At 39.3% G+C, this 19881-nt stretch overlaps 1 protein-coding gene across 3 annotated transcripts in view; it reads left to right on the plus strand.

Moving 5' to 3' along the window:
* The window catches only part of PDZRN3 (PDZ domain containing ring finger 3), a 147420-nt gene extending 128832 nt beyond the window's left edge, over window positions 1-18588 (plus strand). For all 3 annotated transcript variants that reach the window (XM_069811830.1, XM_069811831.1, XM_069811832.1), the window contains 7 exons: window positions 1518-1771; window positions 4249-4336; window positions 12041-12139; window positions 13035-13097; window positions 13968-14069; window positions 15125-15241; window positions 16159-18588. In XM_069811830.1, the coding sequence (XP_069667931.1) occupies window positions 1518-1771; window positions 4249-4336; window positions 12041-12139; window positions 13035-13097; window positions 13968-14069; window positions 15125-15241; window positions 16159-17709 (2274 nt within the window). In that variant the 3' untranslated portion in view covers window positions 17710-18588. The remainder of the gene's footprint in view (window positions 1-1517; window positions 1772-4248; window positions 4337-12040; window positions 12140-13034; window positions 13098-13967; window positions 14070-15124; window positions 15242-16158) is intronic.
* Window positions 18589-19881: the final 1293 nt, after the last annotated feature.

A 19881-nucleotide genomic window follows, 5' to 3' on the forward strand; every position in this document is an offset into this window, starting at 1 on the left:
TAACAATTATATGATACCATGATGCTTTAGGATCGTAATTTCACTCTAGAGCTTTCAGAAACAAATTGCTCTGGGCAGCTTCTCTTCAACGGTTTCTTTTCAACTGTATTAAAATGCCAACAGTTTGCAGGTTAAAAGAGGATAAAAACTTAGTGGAGTTCCCAGTGGTTCCCACTATTTCTGTAATACAGTTTTCTGAATATGAGCCCATAGAGCTTTTGGATTTGCAGATGTCTCAACAAACAGGCCAAATTTCAAAAGAAATCTCCATGTTAGGCTGGAAACAGCAGGAAGTGGGCACACATTCAGTCTTTTCACCACAGTTCCCTTTTTTTCAGTTCATTCCAAACTGCTCATTGTGTTCAGCTCCCTTAAAATTACAAACCTTACAAACCATACAGTCAGAGACACACAGAAACATTAAAATTTCTCACGAACCAAAACTCAAAATGAGAACTATGGTTTTGCAGCTTTATAAAAATTCTGACAAATATGACCTCATCTCTTCCACAGCCCCTGGGTAGACTTAGATACTTAGGGAAGAATTCATTAGAAACCATGTGAGGAAGGAAGCTAGGCATGAGCGAAATGCAAAGCCACAGTGGGTTGAAGTGCTCGTGCTCAAGACCTCTCTGGATCAGGAAGGACACCTCTGCTTGCCAAAGATTTGAAACTGTGTATGGAAGTGAATGCCTCATTTTGGTTTTGCTGCTGTGAACAGAAGCTTCACTCCTTTAAAGAGGAGGGATCTGTGTTCAGATTTTCTCCTCAGACCCCCACCTTCCATGGCCTGGCATGTCTGGTACTGGTAGTTCTCGGTGGGGTCTCTCAGTCGTGTTTAGTAAAGGTGTTCTGTTATGTATAAGTATTCACTCAACCAGGAGACAAAGGTAGCGAGATCTGGGGATGGGAAATGGCCAAGCTACACAGGCAAAAAGTTACTTCGAAAAAAAGCCCATGATTGTTTTTTCCTTGTTATTTCTATTCACTATCCCAGTATGATGTCCATACCCATCCCTAAAATACAGGTTTTTATTACAGTGACTGGGTACTACCACCATGTTTCATCTGAAAAATTGTTTATCAGACACAAATACATGGTTTTGTAATTTCAGATCTTGTCCCAGCAGTTCTGTTGAGCAAAAACATTAAAAGATTAAAGAATAAACAAAAAAAACCTAGAAAAATTACAGGAGAATCAATAACTTGTTCTGTTTGAACAAGGGCTGTGGGATTCTAACCTGCAAGAAACAAATGAGATGCTGGTTTGTACTTTAGCTCAAAGAGTGAGCCCAGTAAAATCTAACTGTCAAAATAAAAAGCAGAGCATAGGATTTGTAAAGTTACTGTAGTGAAAGGAGAAAATGAGAGATGCGTAACATTGCATAAAGAGTTCCTAGTGCTTGCTGCGTAAACCTTTAGATGGAAGCCGACACATAAATTAACAGCCAAAACTAACAAAGATATCCTCCACTTTAACTGTTTCTCTCATTGCTTTGCTTGCTTTCTTCCCACAGGTCAATGGGAAGGATTTATCTAAAGCAACACACGAGCAGGCAGTAGAAGCATTCAAAACAGCCAAGGAGCCCATTGTGGTGCAGGTCCTGAGAAGAACTCCACGCACCAAGGTCTTCACTCCTTCTCACGACTCTCAGCTGGTAGATGTGGGCACACAGACAGATATCACTTTTGAACACATCATGGCTCTAAGCAAGATGGGCTCACCTACTCCACCTGTCTCTGTGCTAGACCCATACCTTCTACCTGAAGAGTAAGTAACAGTTTGTGAAGCCCTTGAAAATCCTTGCTTTCCTTAATGTGACATGTTAGAAGTAGTTCACAAACTCACCTTTACTTGCTGCTGAACATGTACTTCCAGAAGTAGTCAGGATTCATACACCATGGAGCCATAACTCAAAACGTTTTCATTTTTTCTACACATTAGTAAGCCATTACTCACATGAGTAACGCCACTGAGTCACAACATGGCCTCGTAAAAGCTCATTTTTTGCTGGCATTTGATGGATAAAGTTATTGCTTCTTGTAATACCTCTCACTGCCTCTTTGGGTTGCTTATGTTTTAACTTTATTTTTTATGACTGCCATAAATTGTGTAATGCTAAGAGCTGCTACATTCTGTTCCAGTGTATTAATTACTTTATTATAACCCTGCAGCCATGTTACTCAAATAAATTATTTTCTAGAACTAAAATTACTTACTAGTGCTGTCATGGATGTTTTAGAATCAAATTTTAATTATTGTTAATGGTAGTTTGATGCTTTTGTACTTACAAATAAAAATGACAATTATCTCCTGGCACACACACCCCACACCCTCACACGCTGTTCAAGAGGAAAACAGCTCCCCAAGGAGCCCATGCAAATTGCCTGTCATCTTGCCATGCATCTCCACAAGGGAAAAAGCAATAGAAAGGATTCTGAACATCCCAGTTGCTGTGCATGAGAGACCGTGATCTGGTCAATCCACAGCAATACCTGGTTTTGAGATGATCCTGTACACCGTGAAAGACAGTGCTAGTGTGCACACGTCCTGGCTGTGCAGTACAGCTCTCGAAGGGGAACCCACAGACAGCCTGAGCTGTGAACATTGATCAGCACGCAAACATACCCCAGCGTGCCTCTCTAGACATCCCTGTCAGTGCTTCTAGGAAATAGGGTTTAACTACAAACAGGCACTGACCCTGTACTGCTCCTAAGCGCTTTCACGGCCTGTTAACATTCACGCATTCAGCCAGGAACTGGGCTTCTGTGTGCAGTGTCTATTCCTTTCATGACTCTCAGTGCTGATCACTTGAAAGATAGTTCCAGTGGATATTACTGCATGGCCACCTATTCCCAGCCTATTGAAAATTCAAGCACAGCTGCATGTTTTAGCGGAAACGTTTGACAAAAGGCTATAGCTTTGAGCTTGTTTGCAGTGAACAAGCAGCAGGGCTTAGAGCACAGTGGAGAGGACACACTCTTAGAGCAGCTATACTGCATACCCCCAAACACGTTTGCAAGAGGGGCTTTCAATACCTGCAATTTTCCAACTGCAAAACCAATTACATTAGGAAAATGGCAAAGATTAATTAATGATGAATCATTTAGGTTGCAACATGCCTGCATAACACCAGCTCAGTCCTATCAAGTAACTTCGTATCGCCCCTTAATCATTAGGCATAGATTCCAACTGCTAGCATATTCGGTGGCCTTACTCTGAGTTGTAGATGTTGGTCTTAACCACATAACCTGCCTCACGCCTATCCCTACGTATCAGGCAGTTAGCTATTCAAGTATGCTGTCACCCAGCATGTGCAAGCAAACAGTCATTTTTTTTCCTAATGCTTCCTGTACCTTCTCCAAATCCCATTCAAATTAATCTAACCTATGTATAACAACTTGGGTATCTTAGCCAATTAGCAGATGCTGTTACATAAATAGCCTCACACTTACAAAGAAACATGTATCTAGTTAACAGAGAATTAAAGGGAGTTTACTTTCATTGCAGGAAAAAAATTCCGGCATAGAAAAAAGCGATCACAAGCAATACACTCCTTACAACTTCCAAAGTACAGACAGTGAAACTGTCAGAGAGCTCGAGTTGTAAAAAGCAGCATGCCAATAGCGAATGGCAATATGAAGAGTGGTGCATATTTAAATAGTATGTAAATCATTACACACAGCCTACTACATTCAAATCAATCAACAGAATGCTGTTGATCCAAATAGTTGGGTGACAAATTATTTTTATAATACAAAGTATTTGTGGTGGCAAAGTAAAAATGCCAAGCAGCTAGGCAAGAATGATTTTACTTTCATGTGTGCAAATAACCTAAGCCCACAAGTAAATAATCTAGTATTCCCTCTCATCGTGAACCCTGGCAAATATCTGCCCACTTAGCTGTTACCTGGTATCCCTTCCCCTACTTTGCCGCTATTCTCTCTGTATATTTTTTTCTCCAAGTCAGCTTTGCATTTGGAGAAAAATCATTAATAAATGCTAAGACTCTTCTCTCATTCATCATCAGGTGCCAAATGTTTTAGGCTCCTCTTATAATACCTGTAATTTTTGTTTAATACATTTATTGGCATAAATGGTATAGTGCATATGATTAACCACATGCAACTTCTTGGTGTGGTTTTTAGTCCATCATGTTCACGATAACTTGCTGTAAGCTTGGAATGGATTAATATGCTAACTAGGGTACTGAGTGCTGTCCTAAAACGTACCTTTTTTTTTTCCAGCCATCCATCAGTGCATGAATACTATGACCCAAATGACTACATGGGAGGAATTCATCAAGAAATGGACCGAGATGAGTTGGAATTAGAGGTGCTTAGTCTTTAGTAACTATTTCATTTACTGGCAGTTTAACATGTATATATCACTGTCTTTATATTGTATATAAAGTGAAAAGACATTTCAAAGCAGGTGTTTGTAATAACATTGCTCATTAGTTACTTTGCAGGTTGCAAACCTTACTGATACCTTTAGAAATATATTTAACTGTGTGCCATGGGCTGATAAGCCAGAGCTTCAGCTAACAAATTAACATAAATAATTAAGTCATTGATTCCATTAATTAAACTCTGTATAACCATCCTGATTTAGACTTTCTGAAAATCTGAAACACTTTGCAAGTTTGCTGAGTGGCAGGACCTGTTCCACATAGTCACAGTAAAAATGTGTGAGTTTCCATTAAATACTTCCCAGCTGAGAAACAGATGTTCTCGATCATATACTTTAGAAGTATTTTAAGTTTACAAGACCAGAATAGATTTGCCACTATACTAAGCCGTTCCTCCCCTTTCATTACTGAAAAGTTACACATGTATACATATGAAATTATAGATAATAAAAGTTGAACCAGTCATGAAGGTATGCAAGTCCATTTTCCTGCCAAATCTTTAAAAATCACTTGTGGTTTTAATACTTGTATATCCCATCAGAAGTTCATCTTCAGTTTTCTCATTCTTAATTTTAATAATCTGCTCCCAACCATTCAGCGTACAGCATAGAAATTCTGGGCCTTAGTTCTGCAGGACACTTAAGCACCGATACTGACCCACTGAAGTGTTTTTAATTGTTTGTAATAAATAGCAGTAAAGTAAAAAATACTTCTAAATACTGCCAGCAATGTCTGACCCAGCTAATCCATTCAAGATTATCAGTAAGTGAATAGTTTACTCTTAGCTTGCTTGCACTTCTATTTCTTAGATCCTGGTCCTGCTAACGCTTATATGTCAAAGCAAGCGATGCTGACCTGTCTGTAGCTCTGTTTAGATCAGTGGTAGATTTATCAACAGCTTCAATGGGAGCAGAGTTTAGTCGTTCTATGAGCACGAAGTTGTTCCCTTCTATGAAAGTGTTTGCAGGATCAAGGACTAAAACCCCATAAAAAGTTTGCAAGCTGTTCTCAGATTCTGCAGATCTGGTAGTAATTCATCTCTGTATACAACGCAAATCAAAGTCAGGATAAAATCAAAGTGCCAGTAAAACAAATGCTGTTTAGCAGACTTCAAGGCCTTACTTTTCAAAAAAGTGCCTTTTTTTTTTTTTTTCTTAAATAAAAACAAATGCAATATAGATTTCAGTCTTAAGGGAAAATGTAGAACAAATTAGTATTTGCTGCCAGTGTCTTTTCAAAATCTATCTTTTAGGAAATCTAATATTGTGGATAAATTATATTGCTTCCATTAGAAGGTCAACCAGTTGAGCTGAAAACAGTTTAAACACATGCACTTCAGTAGCCAGACGTTAATATGCCTTAAACCACAACATTAATAATTTTGACATTGATATAGTACTTGATGGCAAAAGGTGATCAGCTCAGTAGCACAGGGAGATGAACATTAGAAAAGTCTCTGTAGCCTAATAGTATTTCTTAAAAACCACTAAAGATGCTTGTTCAAATTGTAGAGACTATGATCAATGGTAAGGTCAAAGTGCTAACAGGGACTCAACTGGCTAGTTGCTTTTTTGTTTGCCTTTTGATAGATATGTTTTAAAAGACCACAAAGGCACTGTTTCATTGACTGCAGCAGGAATGTCTAAAGTAAGAAAGCCATCAAGTCAGCCTTCTATGTTTCTATGTCCATAAAATGTGCTTTGCATTTAAATCAGAAGCTCCTCATCTAAACTTTTATGGTCTATAACTGACTGGTTAGTGATTTGTAACAAGTAAACAAGACCAAAACAGTGAAATACCCAAGTTCACAGCAAGCTTCTAATGTAAATATCCATAGGAAGGAATTCATGCTGGCAGTATTACCGAGACACCAAAATTGTGTTCTCAGTTTTCTCTCTCAACATTTATCTTAAAATTGATGACTCAGAGGTAACTGCCATATATTCCCTACTACAAAAATAAATAAATACCATTTCTTTTCTTTTGAAGTTCACATGCCACAAGGAAAGAGGGACTAAATCCTGAACTACTATTTTATTATAAATTAAAATTACATTCATTCTTCACAGAGGCCCAGCTAGAAGTCATTTCAGGCTCATAAAGGAAGAATAATGTCACTCCAGGATTCCCCAGCAGCATTATGCCTTAATATGTTTATTCAAACAAGTCTGTCCAGCTGTCAGACACACAGCGCAAGTGAGGGCTTTCTCAGTGTGTTAATTTTCTCCCATTACAAAGGAGAACATTCTACATCAAAAAGGGGGCTTGTTCTCTCCTATTTGATTTTGTGTCTTTACCCTTTCCTGTATGCAACTTGTATGCAGGTCTTGTTTTCTTTCTGAGCAGAGAACTGAACTCAGCTGAAAGGCTAGCTGAGACTAAGTAAAGCTTGGAGATTAAAAACTACATGAAATGTTCGCTGACTGCTAAGAAATCTCCCTTCTGATACTCTCACTCTATCTTAGACAGAAGTGAAGTCTTCACATCAAAAGACTGTAGAAGGACAACAGATTCATTCAAATAGCTTTTTGCCCTCCCAGTGCACAGCTCCCACAGTGTTCCCGGCACGAAACCACAACATCTGTTCAGCGAAAAATTAACGCTAAGCACCAAAATCCGTGCTTCAAAATTTGAAATTAATACTTCACTGCTTTTAGGAAACCATAAATAAAAGCTGAGTAAAGAGGGTTTCAAGCTCTCCCCTTTACTGTAATTTGCTACTTTGGTTGAAAATTTTCTTTTACTTCTCCAATAATCTATTTGCAAGGGAGGGAAGGAGGTGAGAGGTAACTATTTGAACATGGGAATCCATAGGCTCCATCACAGGCGCTCTGCAATTTTTATTCCATCCTGGTTGTAAGACGTTTGAAAGCATCTTTTATGTGAATATATCTCTTCTCAATGAAAACTCCCGCTCTGTGGGGAGTCACGCTGATCAGGAGCTTCTCAAGGCATTACTATGTCTCTGAACACAAAGGACTTCAGCCCTAGCAGTCCTGCTCAGGCAGTGATCAAATATGTAAAGGTTTAAAAAGCAGTACCTTCCTTCAGCTTCACAACTGTACTTTGTAAGACAAATATTTCTATGTTCTGTGTTTGGAACAAAGCCAAAAGTGGTAAAATATTTCAACTTGCTGTCGAGCTAATACTGAAAGGTTGTCCTCCCTTAGCTCTCTAGAGGACTTCAACCTGGCCTTAACACCTCTTACTGCATGGGAAAGCTCTTAATCATAGACCATTGGCCATCTGCTTGGCAAAGAGCCTGGGCATCCTTAAAGTTACCTTACTTAGGCATCCTAAATCTCTTTTCATCAGGGTGGAAAGCACTTTCCTTCAGCCTTCCCCAGCACCACTGATGACTTAAGCAAGACCAGTCTTTATGGTCCATCAGAGAATTACCATCATAGAGCTGGGCTGGCACAAGAACAGATTTTTGTTTCTTCTCTGGGGCAAAGAATTTTGGAAAGAAAACCTGTTTTCTAAAATTTTCTTCTCTGAAAAGTGGAGGAATGGCGTTTTTGCTTTTTACTGATATTGAAAACCACATTTATGTGACAAGACAAATGTGAAGATCACTTTCTTTAGCTTCAAGACAGCAAGAACAACAGTTTTCCTCCTGCTGTACCAGGGTCAGTTGCCAAAAGGTAGTGAGAAGGCCTCACACAGTATAAAAGGAAATAGTTCTTTATATTTATTTCCCTGACATTCTTTTATGGGTGAAACCTGTTAATGGAATGGCAAAAAAGTGTGCCCTGCTGGTCAGGTATGTCAGAAGCCAGCACAAAAAAATATCCCACCACTTTTTAAAGAGAGACAAAAGGACAGAGTAGTTATCATGCAAGCTTTGGATAATGCTTTGTGAACATTTGAACTTTTATTACCCATCATTGTCCTTTCATTTCAGATTTCTACTGCTCATTTCTGTCTTGTTAGAGAAAGGACTTTGATTTTTATAAATTTGCAGGCAGGCCATAACTTTAAATCAGCAGTACTATAATTCAATAATCTCTTGCAAATGAAGGATCTTCTGAGCTTATAGAGGTTAATTTACTATTATCACTTACTCCTAATTCATTATTATGAGCGGTCGCAGGTATAATGTCATAGTGCATGTTCATTTCTTCTTGTCTTGCTAGAAATGCCATATGGATTTCAGCAACTAGCTCTTTGAGCCCTCTTTGGCTCTACATTTGATACGGAGCCAATGATCTTTCAGACAGTTCTCTTGTGCAGACTCTATTTTGAAATAGCATACAAATGCTTCTCTTGAACATCTCTCAAAATGACACTTTTACCTGATCTAAAGCAGCAGATTTTAATTATCTGTGTAAAAGTTATATCATATATGAAATTTTTACATTTATCATGCTAACGCAGCCCCAGTGTTATCCCACTTTGTGGATACCACCATTGTCTGCTAACTAATTCTGCAGATCTAGACCAGGTGTTGAATACTTCAGTGTCTCCCTTCTGCAATGTAGGTGGCCAATACATTTCATATTATTTTATGCAGAGCTCCTTACAATAGTATCTGAGCCCCAGTTGAGCACTAAATATACTTTCATCTCAAGACTGTACAGTACTAATCTGAAAGAGCACGTGTTTAGCAGGGTCTCTGGAAGCAGTCCAGCTGCTGCTGTGCATGCAGCAGCTGCTCTCTTGCAGCAGGAGCGCAGAACACTGCAGGCTCACAGGATCAGGCCCCTGGGCTGTCCAGGAGTGCAATGCTGGAGACAGAGGAGTAAGAAATGGCAAGTCCTGTGGCATTGCAAACACGTGATCTTACACCTTCAAAGTTCTCTAGGCCCATATTAATTCCTACTGTTTAATTATTTCCTGGTACAATTAAAAAAGCTACCATAATGCCTGTATTTGCAGGTGCCAATTTTCTGTTTTCCCCTTTTATGTATCTGTTCATTACACAGACTTGACTCTGAATGGAAAATAAGCTTTGCTTTGAAGATTCTGGTGTTGATTCTTCAACTCCAACTGGAATTGCACACTTTTATCTCTCAAATATTTCAAACCTTTATGATTATATTAAAACTTCACTGACGCAAAGACCCACAGAAAGCAGCTGTTCCTATCTTTAAGTTCACAAAATTATCATATTTGGGTAGCATCAAACCCACTTTACTCTGTTCCTAGCAAGGACTAGAGGGATTGTACCCAAGAGTAAGTCTGTCAACTAATTACTCATAAAAATTCAGATTCTAAACACCTGCTCTAAAAATTTTTTGTTTGCTTTAGCTTTTAGCTGCTTTATTTGAGAGTGTTTTTAAACAATATATATCTGTTTTCCTTTTGAAATATATATTATTTACTTTACTAGATGATTTATTACCTTCCAGTATATCACAGGTGATATCTTGGATGGTGCATTTTAAAAATAAACCCATACTTATTTTTTAACTATAATAATACCCTTTACAGTTGTACATTGTTGGAAAAATACCTATTGTTATTCAAAACACGTGGCAGGTAAGAATCAAACTAATAGTTTGCTCCCTCCTCTCCTTCCACTCCAAAAGGTGCTGGCAAGTGCTTATGGTTACATAGGGTCTACTTAAATAATGGCCAAAGTCACCATGGTTTTTTGTTTGTTTTTACAGGGTTCTTTTTAACATGGTATATATCATTTTCATAGCCAGTATGACAAACAGTAGAAAGAGCTACAGCACTGGTTTCTTGCCACTTTTTCATTGCCATATTTTCAAATTATTAAACTATATAAAAACTTTCCTGAAGACATGAAATCTTTTTGTTAAAGTATGCAGAAAATATGGGAATCATTCTAGGCCTGCATTAGGCCCAATTCACAAATTTCCTCCTCATCCCCAGTTTGCATGATTAATTGCAGAATAAACACATTGACTGTGGTGGCATTCCCAAGGATCAACTGAGATCAGAATCGAATCCACTTTGTCTCATCTTTTCTTCTGAAGAATTTCCATCTCCTCTCTAGAAAGCCCCCAAAGCTTTAGAAATCTGAAAAAAAAAACCAAACCCCACTATTAAAGCATTGTGTTCAAACCTGTAAGTAACAAAAGAGGGAGAAAGAGAGCAGCAGTTCACCATGGATACTATTGATTGAAGCCATTTAAATACCATCTGAAATGTCACTGACATTTACAACTACGTTTCTTATAAAAAAAAAAAAGAAATTACACATGTTGACAAGTAAATAACACGAGATTGCTGATCTTGGCAGCTGTCATCTAGACATGCCAATAAATTATTCATATCATCTTGTTTTATTGTCTTGCCCCTTACAAATGGCACAGTGCAGGTCAAAACAGAGAGACGTTCAGAAATAATGAGTCGTGTTATCAGGACTTTTCCCCTGGAACGGACAGGTCCAAGCAGAAGCGCATGGTTCAGGGTCTGCCCTTGGGCTGGGACAGCCCTTAGATCCCACACAGGCCATGCCTTCTTTCTCAGCCTGTGTCCCTTTGCCCCCTCTGCCTGGTCCCACTCTTTCCCTTTGCAGCAACAGGGCTCGAATCCCACAGCTGCCTCCTCCATCCTGCCTGGCGTTAGGTGCAGAGGAGCAGGACCTTTCAAAACCTCGCTCGCTGCCAAGCACTCTTCTAAGGGAAGTAAAAAACCACAACTGCAGCTGCTATTACACCTCTACCTGTGAAGAAACATCCTTCCTCCCTATACTATAGCAGCATCCACAGGACTGACAGAGCAGTCGCGATAAGCTGGTTAAGCGCGTTAGGCTCCCCAGGGTCCTTAGGGTCCCGGGATGCCCCTTGGAAGCAAGAAGGCAGAGCTGAAAGATGCTACGTGGATGGTCACGCTGACTGTGCACCAGCACGGGGCATCCCACAGCTTGTGGGCATCTCCGTGGGTTTTACAACCCTTTATACCAACCAGTGTCACAGAGCAGCAGCAAATGTAGGAAAAAAGTAGCCCAGGCGAAGTCTACGTGGAAAAACAACAGAGGAAAAACATATATTTTTAAGATGGCTTAAATGTCTCCAATACTAACAAGACCACCAAAGAGCACTAGAATGATAAACCATGACCTGCTGAAACCAAACCCTTGCAAGATATTGAAGCGCTTATTATATTTCTATTGCCGATACCAAATGCTTTGCTGACAATATATTGATCTTCAGTCACACTTTTGAGAAATTTATTACATCATTTCATGAAAATTACACAAGTTAATGTAATAGAGTATTATATTTTTCTCTGAAAAGCCAGAAAATTTCCCTGTTTATAAGGAAATATATATCAGCTGTGGCAAATATCAAAATCATACTTTATAAGTATTTTAGCATTTGAAGTCTTACCACTACATGAAATATAGGCAATTTTTCTTCTTTAAGATCAATAAAAGGTCTGTTTTCAAAATGACTTCATATTGATTGAAGGGTCAAAAATGCCCCAGGTATTGATTGTCTGCATATAATCACGTTTTGCTCAGTAAGTTAACCTCATCTACAAGTGAAAAGAGATCCACTATATCACTTAAGCAAAATATTTTCATTGTATTTGAAAAATTGCTTCCATCAGTCGTGTGTCTCACTGACAATGTATTTTCTTTTCCTTTTTCTTTTTTTTCTGTTCTTTGGGGGTTTTTGGTTGTTTTGTTGTTTGGTTTTTTTTAAACTCAGGAAGTAGATTTACATAGAGTGAACAGCCAGGACAAGCTTGGCCTTACTGTGTGTTACAGAACGGATGATGAAGATGACATGGGTATTTATGTGAGTGAGGTAAGATTGAGCCGATTTCCGTAAGATACAATTTGTCTTTTAAACAGCAGTGTTGGGCATTTAAGACATGCATCTTCTGTTTGTACCATGTTAGAAAAACAGCCAGAATGCAGTAATTAGAAGAAATCTAATTACTTTTCCTCTTCTCCAAACTGAGTGAAATCCTGCATCCGCTGAAGTCAAACTTTGTTATATTAACATTTAGTGTTCATTTTTCCTCCAACACAGTCTCAGCATTCAATTTCAGATGACAGTTTCAAAGTATTTTTAATATATCCCCTCTTAAATTTTTGTTCTCAATTATTCCAGAAACAATATAAATGGAAAAAAAAAAATCCACCCACAGACATTTTTATTTACAAAGATTTGGGGCCCATTTGCTTCTCTTTGCCACCTTTCATGAAATAAGTAGCATTTTATACATAATCTTTTTATCATACAGATCCATTTCAAATTAGTAGCAGCAGTTTGAGGAAAGAAACTTGTAACTAAATCTAAAATCTTCCATTTAAATGCATCACTTAAGACATAATCCTTCCTGTTCTGTATGCAAAAACTGGTTCTAATCAGAGCACTGTGTTGTAAAGCAAAATGTTAAATTATGAAGTAACTCAGTATCATACAAACATGATAAACCTACATTCTCTGAAGACACATCTCAGGAAGAAATGTTTTGGGTTTGACTTGATCATTTTAATTTGCATTTCACTTTGTCTGACATAAGCAAGGAAAAGTCCTGTAATTGTTAAGCAAGACGTAACAACCACAGATATAGCAGCAATGACAGATGCACTGACTTACAGTATCAGTCATATTACCAATATTGGGCTTGCTAGGGGAAGTAAACACTGAGCTCTCAAACCTCCAAAGCGCTCACAGTTCTCTTGTTTTGTAGATTGATCCCAACAGTATTGCTGCAAAAGATGGTCGACTCCGAGAAGGGGATCGCATTATTCAGGTACATGTGTAAATGGTTGAAAGTCTGCTAACACACTATAATCTGCTGCAATGTCTTTATTTCAGTATAATTTTTACAAAGCATTCCCTTCAGACTGGTATTCATATGCTTCCTCTTAACTTTCTGAGGATATTTCCCTTTCCTCTGCCATATCTCAATCAGATTTTGATAGTCCTGTGCAGGTAAAGCCCTATGTTGGCCCTACCCTGCAGGCTAAGCATTTTGTCAGCAGATTTCATCTGTTTCCAGCACATATTCTGATACACTTCCATTTTTAAGTCTTCCTTCTACCACAGAAACCCTCTATCTTGGCCCAAGTAATTATTCCCCTTTGCAGAATCTCTCCAGGCTGCCCTATTTACTCACAGGGATGTTAGTACTTGTTCAGCAGGCTGAACACCCACTGCTGTGTGCCAGAACGAGTTGTCTTTCAAGTGCAACAATTCTACACCATAGGGGCTTTGTGAGAAGTGATCTACCTTCTGCACAGACACTAACACGAGTAGAGGTCCACACCCCATTCAGTCTCTGGGAGCAGCATCCACACCCTCACCTGTCCCACACAAGGGTGTTCCTGTTCCTTTCCACCCACCAGACCTGATGTTATGATTCTGCTCCTGCCCAACTCTCCTTCGCCAGTTTCTGTCCTCGTAGCAAGGTTCTGCACATCACACGCAGAGGCATGGAACAGCTTCACGTGTCCAAACCAACACACTTGCCCAACACTTATCTGAACAACATGGCTGGAGATGAAAACAGGGACTTTGCCTGGCCTGTGGTGCGCCAGCCATGCAGTTCTGTAGAGCTCCTCTCAGCAGCATTTAAGTATCCCTATGAAAGGATTTCTTTCTGTTGCTCTTTTCTTTGAAGATCAATGGCATAGAGGTACAGAACCGGGAAGAAGCTGTGGCACTTCTCACCAGTGAAGAGAGCAAGAATATCTCCTTACTTGTCGCAAGACCAGAAATTCAGGTACTGTAGCAACAATAAACACCTCTTGAGTCTTAATTAAAAGAGTTGCTGTTTTGTAGAACACAGTTATGAAGAATTTTAACCTACCTAAAACGGTATAAAACAGTTTGACTGGACAGGTGTATGGTCTAAAATAATGGAATTCAGCAGTCATGGTACTTATATTTTTTTTTTATATTAAAGTTCAATTTATAAGACGTTTGGTGATTTATATCTTCTGCAATGCAATTACAAACATCAGTGCAAGGTATTATGGATGGTTTCAAGCCATAGCTTTGAAGAACATACTGAACTCTAATTCCTATACCGATTGATTATTCATTCATTAAAACACCTATTATTTAGTCCTTTATACACCATCTCGTAACGTAGTTAAATACTGTCAAGAAGCATCCTCAGCTGTAACAAAAGGTTGAATCAGATCCCTTTGTAGAGCAGGGATTAGCACAACAAACATGTTGAACAAACGGCCATGAGCACTATTGTTTGATCTGTTTTTGCTCCTCCTGCTGCGAGAGCAGCCCTTGCCAATGCACCTGGAGACACAGGGTCAGGCTCGTGACTATCCTGTTAGCCTAGATGTTTCTGATCCTTCCCTTGGGGACAACTGAAGCTGGGAGTAAAAAAGTCTTACAGATCCTTAGCAAGCATTTTTCCCTCTGGCCCTTGATGCTGCCTTGCAAGCGGTGTGTTCAGGCTTTGGGCTCTGGAGTATTTTTATACATCCTAATCAAGTCGCACACAAACCAAAACAGCCCCAACTCTTAGAATTATTTCCATGGATGAAAAGCCTGGGTTTGTTTCATATATAAAGGGCTGTTGAAGATAAAACCATGCTGCTGGAGATGGAGGCAGCTGTGGGGGGAAGTAGGACAGTCAATACCCGCACTTCGCACAAGGAGATATGTGCTTCTTCCCAGAACACAGCAGCACTGTCACAGGAAGGAGTCTCCTAAGATTTCCCAATCATTTTGCACAAAGAAGGAACATAATTTATGTCAGTCTTCATTCTTTTGACAACATTTGGTTTGGTTTTTCCCTCCCTTTTCACATAGCTGGATGAAGGATGGATGGATGATGACAGAAATGATTTTCTGGATGACTTGCACATGGACATGTTAGAGGAACAGCACCACCAGGCAATGCAATTTACTGCCAGCATGCTTCAGCAGGTACTGCCGTTCTGTTGTGCAATGGTGTCAAAACTTCACATTGCACTCAATATTCCAATATTGAGCTTGACTGAATACACTTAGTGTCTCGAATGACGATCAAAGCAAAAGGACTTTCTGTAAAGTCAAGATATGACTATCCACAAACTTTATCTTGGGAACCAAAATGTTTACTTTGCCTCTTACGACAACATGACCACAGTTCTAAGAAATCCACCGTTCTGGCTGTGGTCACTGAGAGAAGTACAAGCTAGGTGTGTGGTAGATATAGCAGGCAGAGAGCTAGCTTACAAAATTTCCTATTTGATATGCATGCACATAGTGAAAACAGCCTCCCTCCCAAAACCTTAAAATCCAACTGGGGAACTCAAGCAAAGTCTGAAATAAGGTCTATATATGGGGAGAAAGGCAAAGAAAAAGTTTTTATGTAGCAAAGTTTATGCAGCACCACAGATTTGGTCCTATATTTCCCCATTATTCTGCCATGGTTAATGCAATCATACGAGTTCATGAATAGATTTTTGTCTAGAGTTTTCTAAAATTCTACATCCTCTGTGGCATCCACATTTTTTGGAGGCATATTCTCTCTTTGGCACCACAGTAGAACTGGATACTTCTGTGCACCTAAGTGGGAGAAGAAGCATTTTGAAAATGTGACTTCTACCACTGTTACTATATAACTGAAAAGCAGACCTCAGGTTCTTCTGAAAAGGACATCCACAGCAGGCTGTGTTTTTGGTCACCATTTCTATGAGTTCTTAGTAATATTCTTTCCATACAAGTAAAAGACAAAGATGCAGAAAAGGTAACAAGTGACAGATCGAGAGATTAAGAAAACTATTAAAAAATAAACACCCTGAAACATTTCATGTCCTTGCAATAATTTTCTATTTCTGTCTTTTCATTTTTGCTGTTAGAAGAAGCATGAGGAGGATGGAGGTACCACAGATACAGCCACTATTTTATCTAACCAGCACGAAAAGGACAGTGGCGTGGGGCGCACAGACGACAGCACTCGCAACGATGAGAGCTCTGAGCAGGAAAACAACGCGGATGATCACACCACCTCCTCCAACACTTTAGGGAGCCAGAAGAAGCTGACTTACAGTCATGACACCCTAGGAAGCGGCGATATGCAGTTCAGCAACGAGTCGTTTATCTCGGCTGACTGCACAGACGTCGACTTCCTTGGCATCCCTGTAGATGAATGCGAGCGATTCCGGGAACTGCTGGAACTGAAGTGCCAGGTGAAGTCTGCCAACCCTTACAGTCTGTATTATCATAACAGCACGCTGGATATGAGCAAAAGCGACCAAGAAAGTGTTGACAGAGAGCTGGAGATGTTGAATGAGGAGCTGCGCAATATTGAGCTAGAGTGCCTGAATATTGTGAGAGCTCATAAAATGCAGCAGCTGAAAGATCAGTACCGGGAGCCCTGGATGCTACATAACAGTGGGTTCCGCAACTATAACACGAGCATTGATGTTCGCAGGCACGAGCTCTCAGACATTACGGAGCTCCCCGAGAAGTCTGACAAGGATAGCTCGAGTGCATATAACACAGGGGAAAGCTGCCGAAGCACACCACTCACACTGGAGATTTCCCCTGACAATTCACTGCGCAGAACTGCAGAAGGCATTAACTGTCAAGGTAATGAGGGGGCAGTGGCATATAATGTCTCCCAAAAGAATTTATTTGCTAGCTCAGAAAGTCATGAATCCAGCACTGGTAAATGCCATGCCTCTGCTAAAGATCCAGACCTTGGCAAGCAGCTGGAAAGCAAGGAGAGAAAAGCCAGTGATGGAAGCAAAAGCCCTACTCATGGTCAAAAACCTTCTGGCTCCTATGTCTCCCCGTACCATCACTCTCCATATAAGCATGCTCATATTCCTGCTCACGCACAACACTATCAGAGCTACATGCAGCTGATCCAACAGAAATCAGCCGTGGAGTATGCACAGAGCCAGATGAGTCTGGTGAGTATGTGCAAAGACTTTAATTCAAGCCAGAGCGAACCAAGGATGGAGTGGAAAGTCAAGGTCAGAAGCGATGGGACCCGCTACATTACAAAGAGGCCAGTCAGGGACAGGCTGCTGAGAGAACGTGCCATAAAGATTAAGGAGGAGCGCAGTGGTATGACTACCGACGATGATGCCATAAGTGAAATGAAGATGGGCCGTTACTGGAGCAAGGAAGAACGGAAGCAGCATTTAGTGAAAGCGAAGGAGCAGAGGAGGAGGCGTGAGTTTATGATGCAGAGCAGGTTAGATTGCTTAAAGGAACAGCAAGGTGCAGAAGAAAAGAAAGAGATGAATATCATTGAACTGAGCCACAAAAAAATGATGAAGAAGAGAAATAAAAAAATATTTGACAATTGGATGACAATCCAAGAACTGCTAACCCATGGAACAAAGTCACCAGATGGCACACGGGTGTACAATTCCTTCCTGTCAGTGACTACTGTATAATCGCCATTGCTAAGTTATGTACATAAACCACTACCATTGGGGTAGAAATCAATGCCTCGTTCAATGTGGCAAGATTTTTGTATATAAGATACAGTCATCGAGTTTATAGTTCAAATACTGAACTCTACAACTGTGGGTGCCAGGATCTCCATTATAAAGTGGAGAGGAAACTTGCCCGTCTCCTTCAAAGGCAATATTAGCAGTGCTTTTTGCAATACTGATTGTACTTTTTTACTTGTTACCTTTTACATGAAGCGTTTAAATATCAGAAATGTATTAACCATACTTACACAGGTAATTTGCTTAAACTATATTCATATTAAAAGGTACCCATGCTTTTCTTTACCTTAAAAAAAATGCAGAAAACCCACAAGAGCAACTGCACATACATATTTTTTGTGAAACCATATTTTGTGATATTATTTTGCTGTTGTTCACTTCTACACAGAGTGCTGTTTATCAATATTTAGCTCAAGGTTTAAACTCAGAATTAGAGTCATTCTCTTGTAATATTTAACATTTATCAAACAGCAGTTTTTAGAGTTATGCTCAACATTTAAACATTTTTCTTTTTAATGTTTCTGAAGAAAGTATATAGGTTTCATCTGAAAAGCCTGAAGCAAAGTACACTATACTGCAGCTTTAAAGGATTTTAAAGCATGTTTGCAAATGTTGCAACCTATTGAAAAAATGTGCATGTACAGCTAATTTGTTTATATAATACAGTTTGTGGAATTTGAAAAGCCCATGGTAGTAACTGTTTGCTTTATAGATTTGAATGTATTGAATCATAAAAGCAGTTTCATGAAATCTTCATTAGCTACAAACGTTAACAAGTAAAATGAAGTCAAATAAATTATTGTTTTATATTTCAAACTATCTTAAATTCTTTTGACTCCCTTTTGGTTTCACCACGTAGAGTATTCTTTCCTCGAGGGTAGCTCGTGTGCTGCCAAAACGCCTGGACAGCCTAACGGAATCAAACCTAACAGAATAATCTGTATCCTGACTTCGGGGGGAATTTGGATTGAGGTTTTCTTGAGGGAAGGAGAGATGGAGGGAAGAGGCAAGAGAGAAGTACAAGGAATATCAAGAGTAGAATTAAGCAATGCATATCTTCAACTCACCAGGCATTTAAGATGACCTGTAAGTGAGAAAGAAATAGGACTACTACTCTCCTATTTTGCTTTGTTTTGTGGCTTCTTAGTGGTCTATAAAACCCACCTACAAACTTCAGTGTGGGTTTGCATTAAAAACAGACAATACATAAATTAAAACATATATAAATTAAAGCAAATAAATATATAAATTAAAAGACATGGTGAAAAAGACAAAAACTAAATGTCAACAAGGTATCACACTCCTTTTCTTGTTTTCTATTTCTAATTAAGAATTCAGATATAAATTGGAATATTCTGATGGATTAAGTAACGTAGACTTATTATGAAGAGCTCCTAGATTTGCCATCCCCTCTCTCCTTTCCCTTGCCCCCACCGAAAACTTGATCCCAAACCCTTCTAAGTTTTTGTTCTGGACTCTTCTGTTGTAACTACACAGAGCAAAAATTATAACCGTAATGATAGAAGTGAAATCTTGGAAGGGGAGATATTAACAGCTTCTCAGTGCCTATTTTGTCTATTATCAAGAAGCAAACAACAGATTTGTTTGGGGGTTTTTTTTCCCACTCCCTTTGTGGACTAGCACTGAATTAGCATTGAATATATGTTTACTATATTTCCACATTAAACTCTTTTACATACCAAAAAATGCATCTTCAGCCTATGTAAATTGTCACTGCCCCTTGAAATCTGGCACTCATGTCAATAAGCCTCTGTAAATTTATCTTCAAACAATATTTTCCTTTGGGATAAAGTACTAGTCCGACAGTAGTCTATGAAAGATTTTCTATTGACTTTGTTAGAGCCAGGATTTCACCTGGCATACTACCAGCCATTATCATCACAAGTGATACAGTAGGAAAAATATACGATTTTCACAACACACTGCCTTCAACCTAAGATGCTTGCTATCTCTGTCCCAAATCTGCTTTACTCTGAGTTCATGTTCTGTTCATCCCAATTACAGGTGTGGGAACCATAGCAAACTACTGCCTCTCCTAAAGTTCAGAAGTTCAGATGCACAGGCACAGCTATGATTAGTGTGGAATCACGA

The sequence above is a fragment of the Haliaeetus albicilla genome, chromosome 24 (assembly GCF_947461875.1).
Source record: "Haliaeetus albicilla chromosome 24, bHalAlb1.1, whole genome shotgun sequence".
NCBI classification, from domain to species: domain Eukaryota; kingdom Metazoa; phylum Chordata; class Aves; order Accipitriformes; family Accipitridae; genus Haliaeetus; species Haliaeetus albicilla.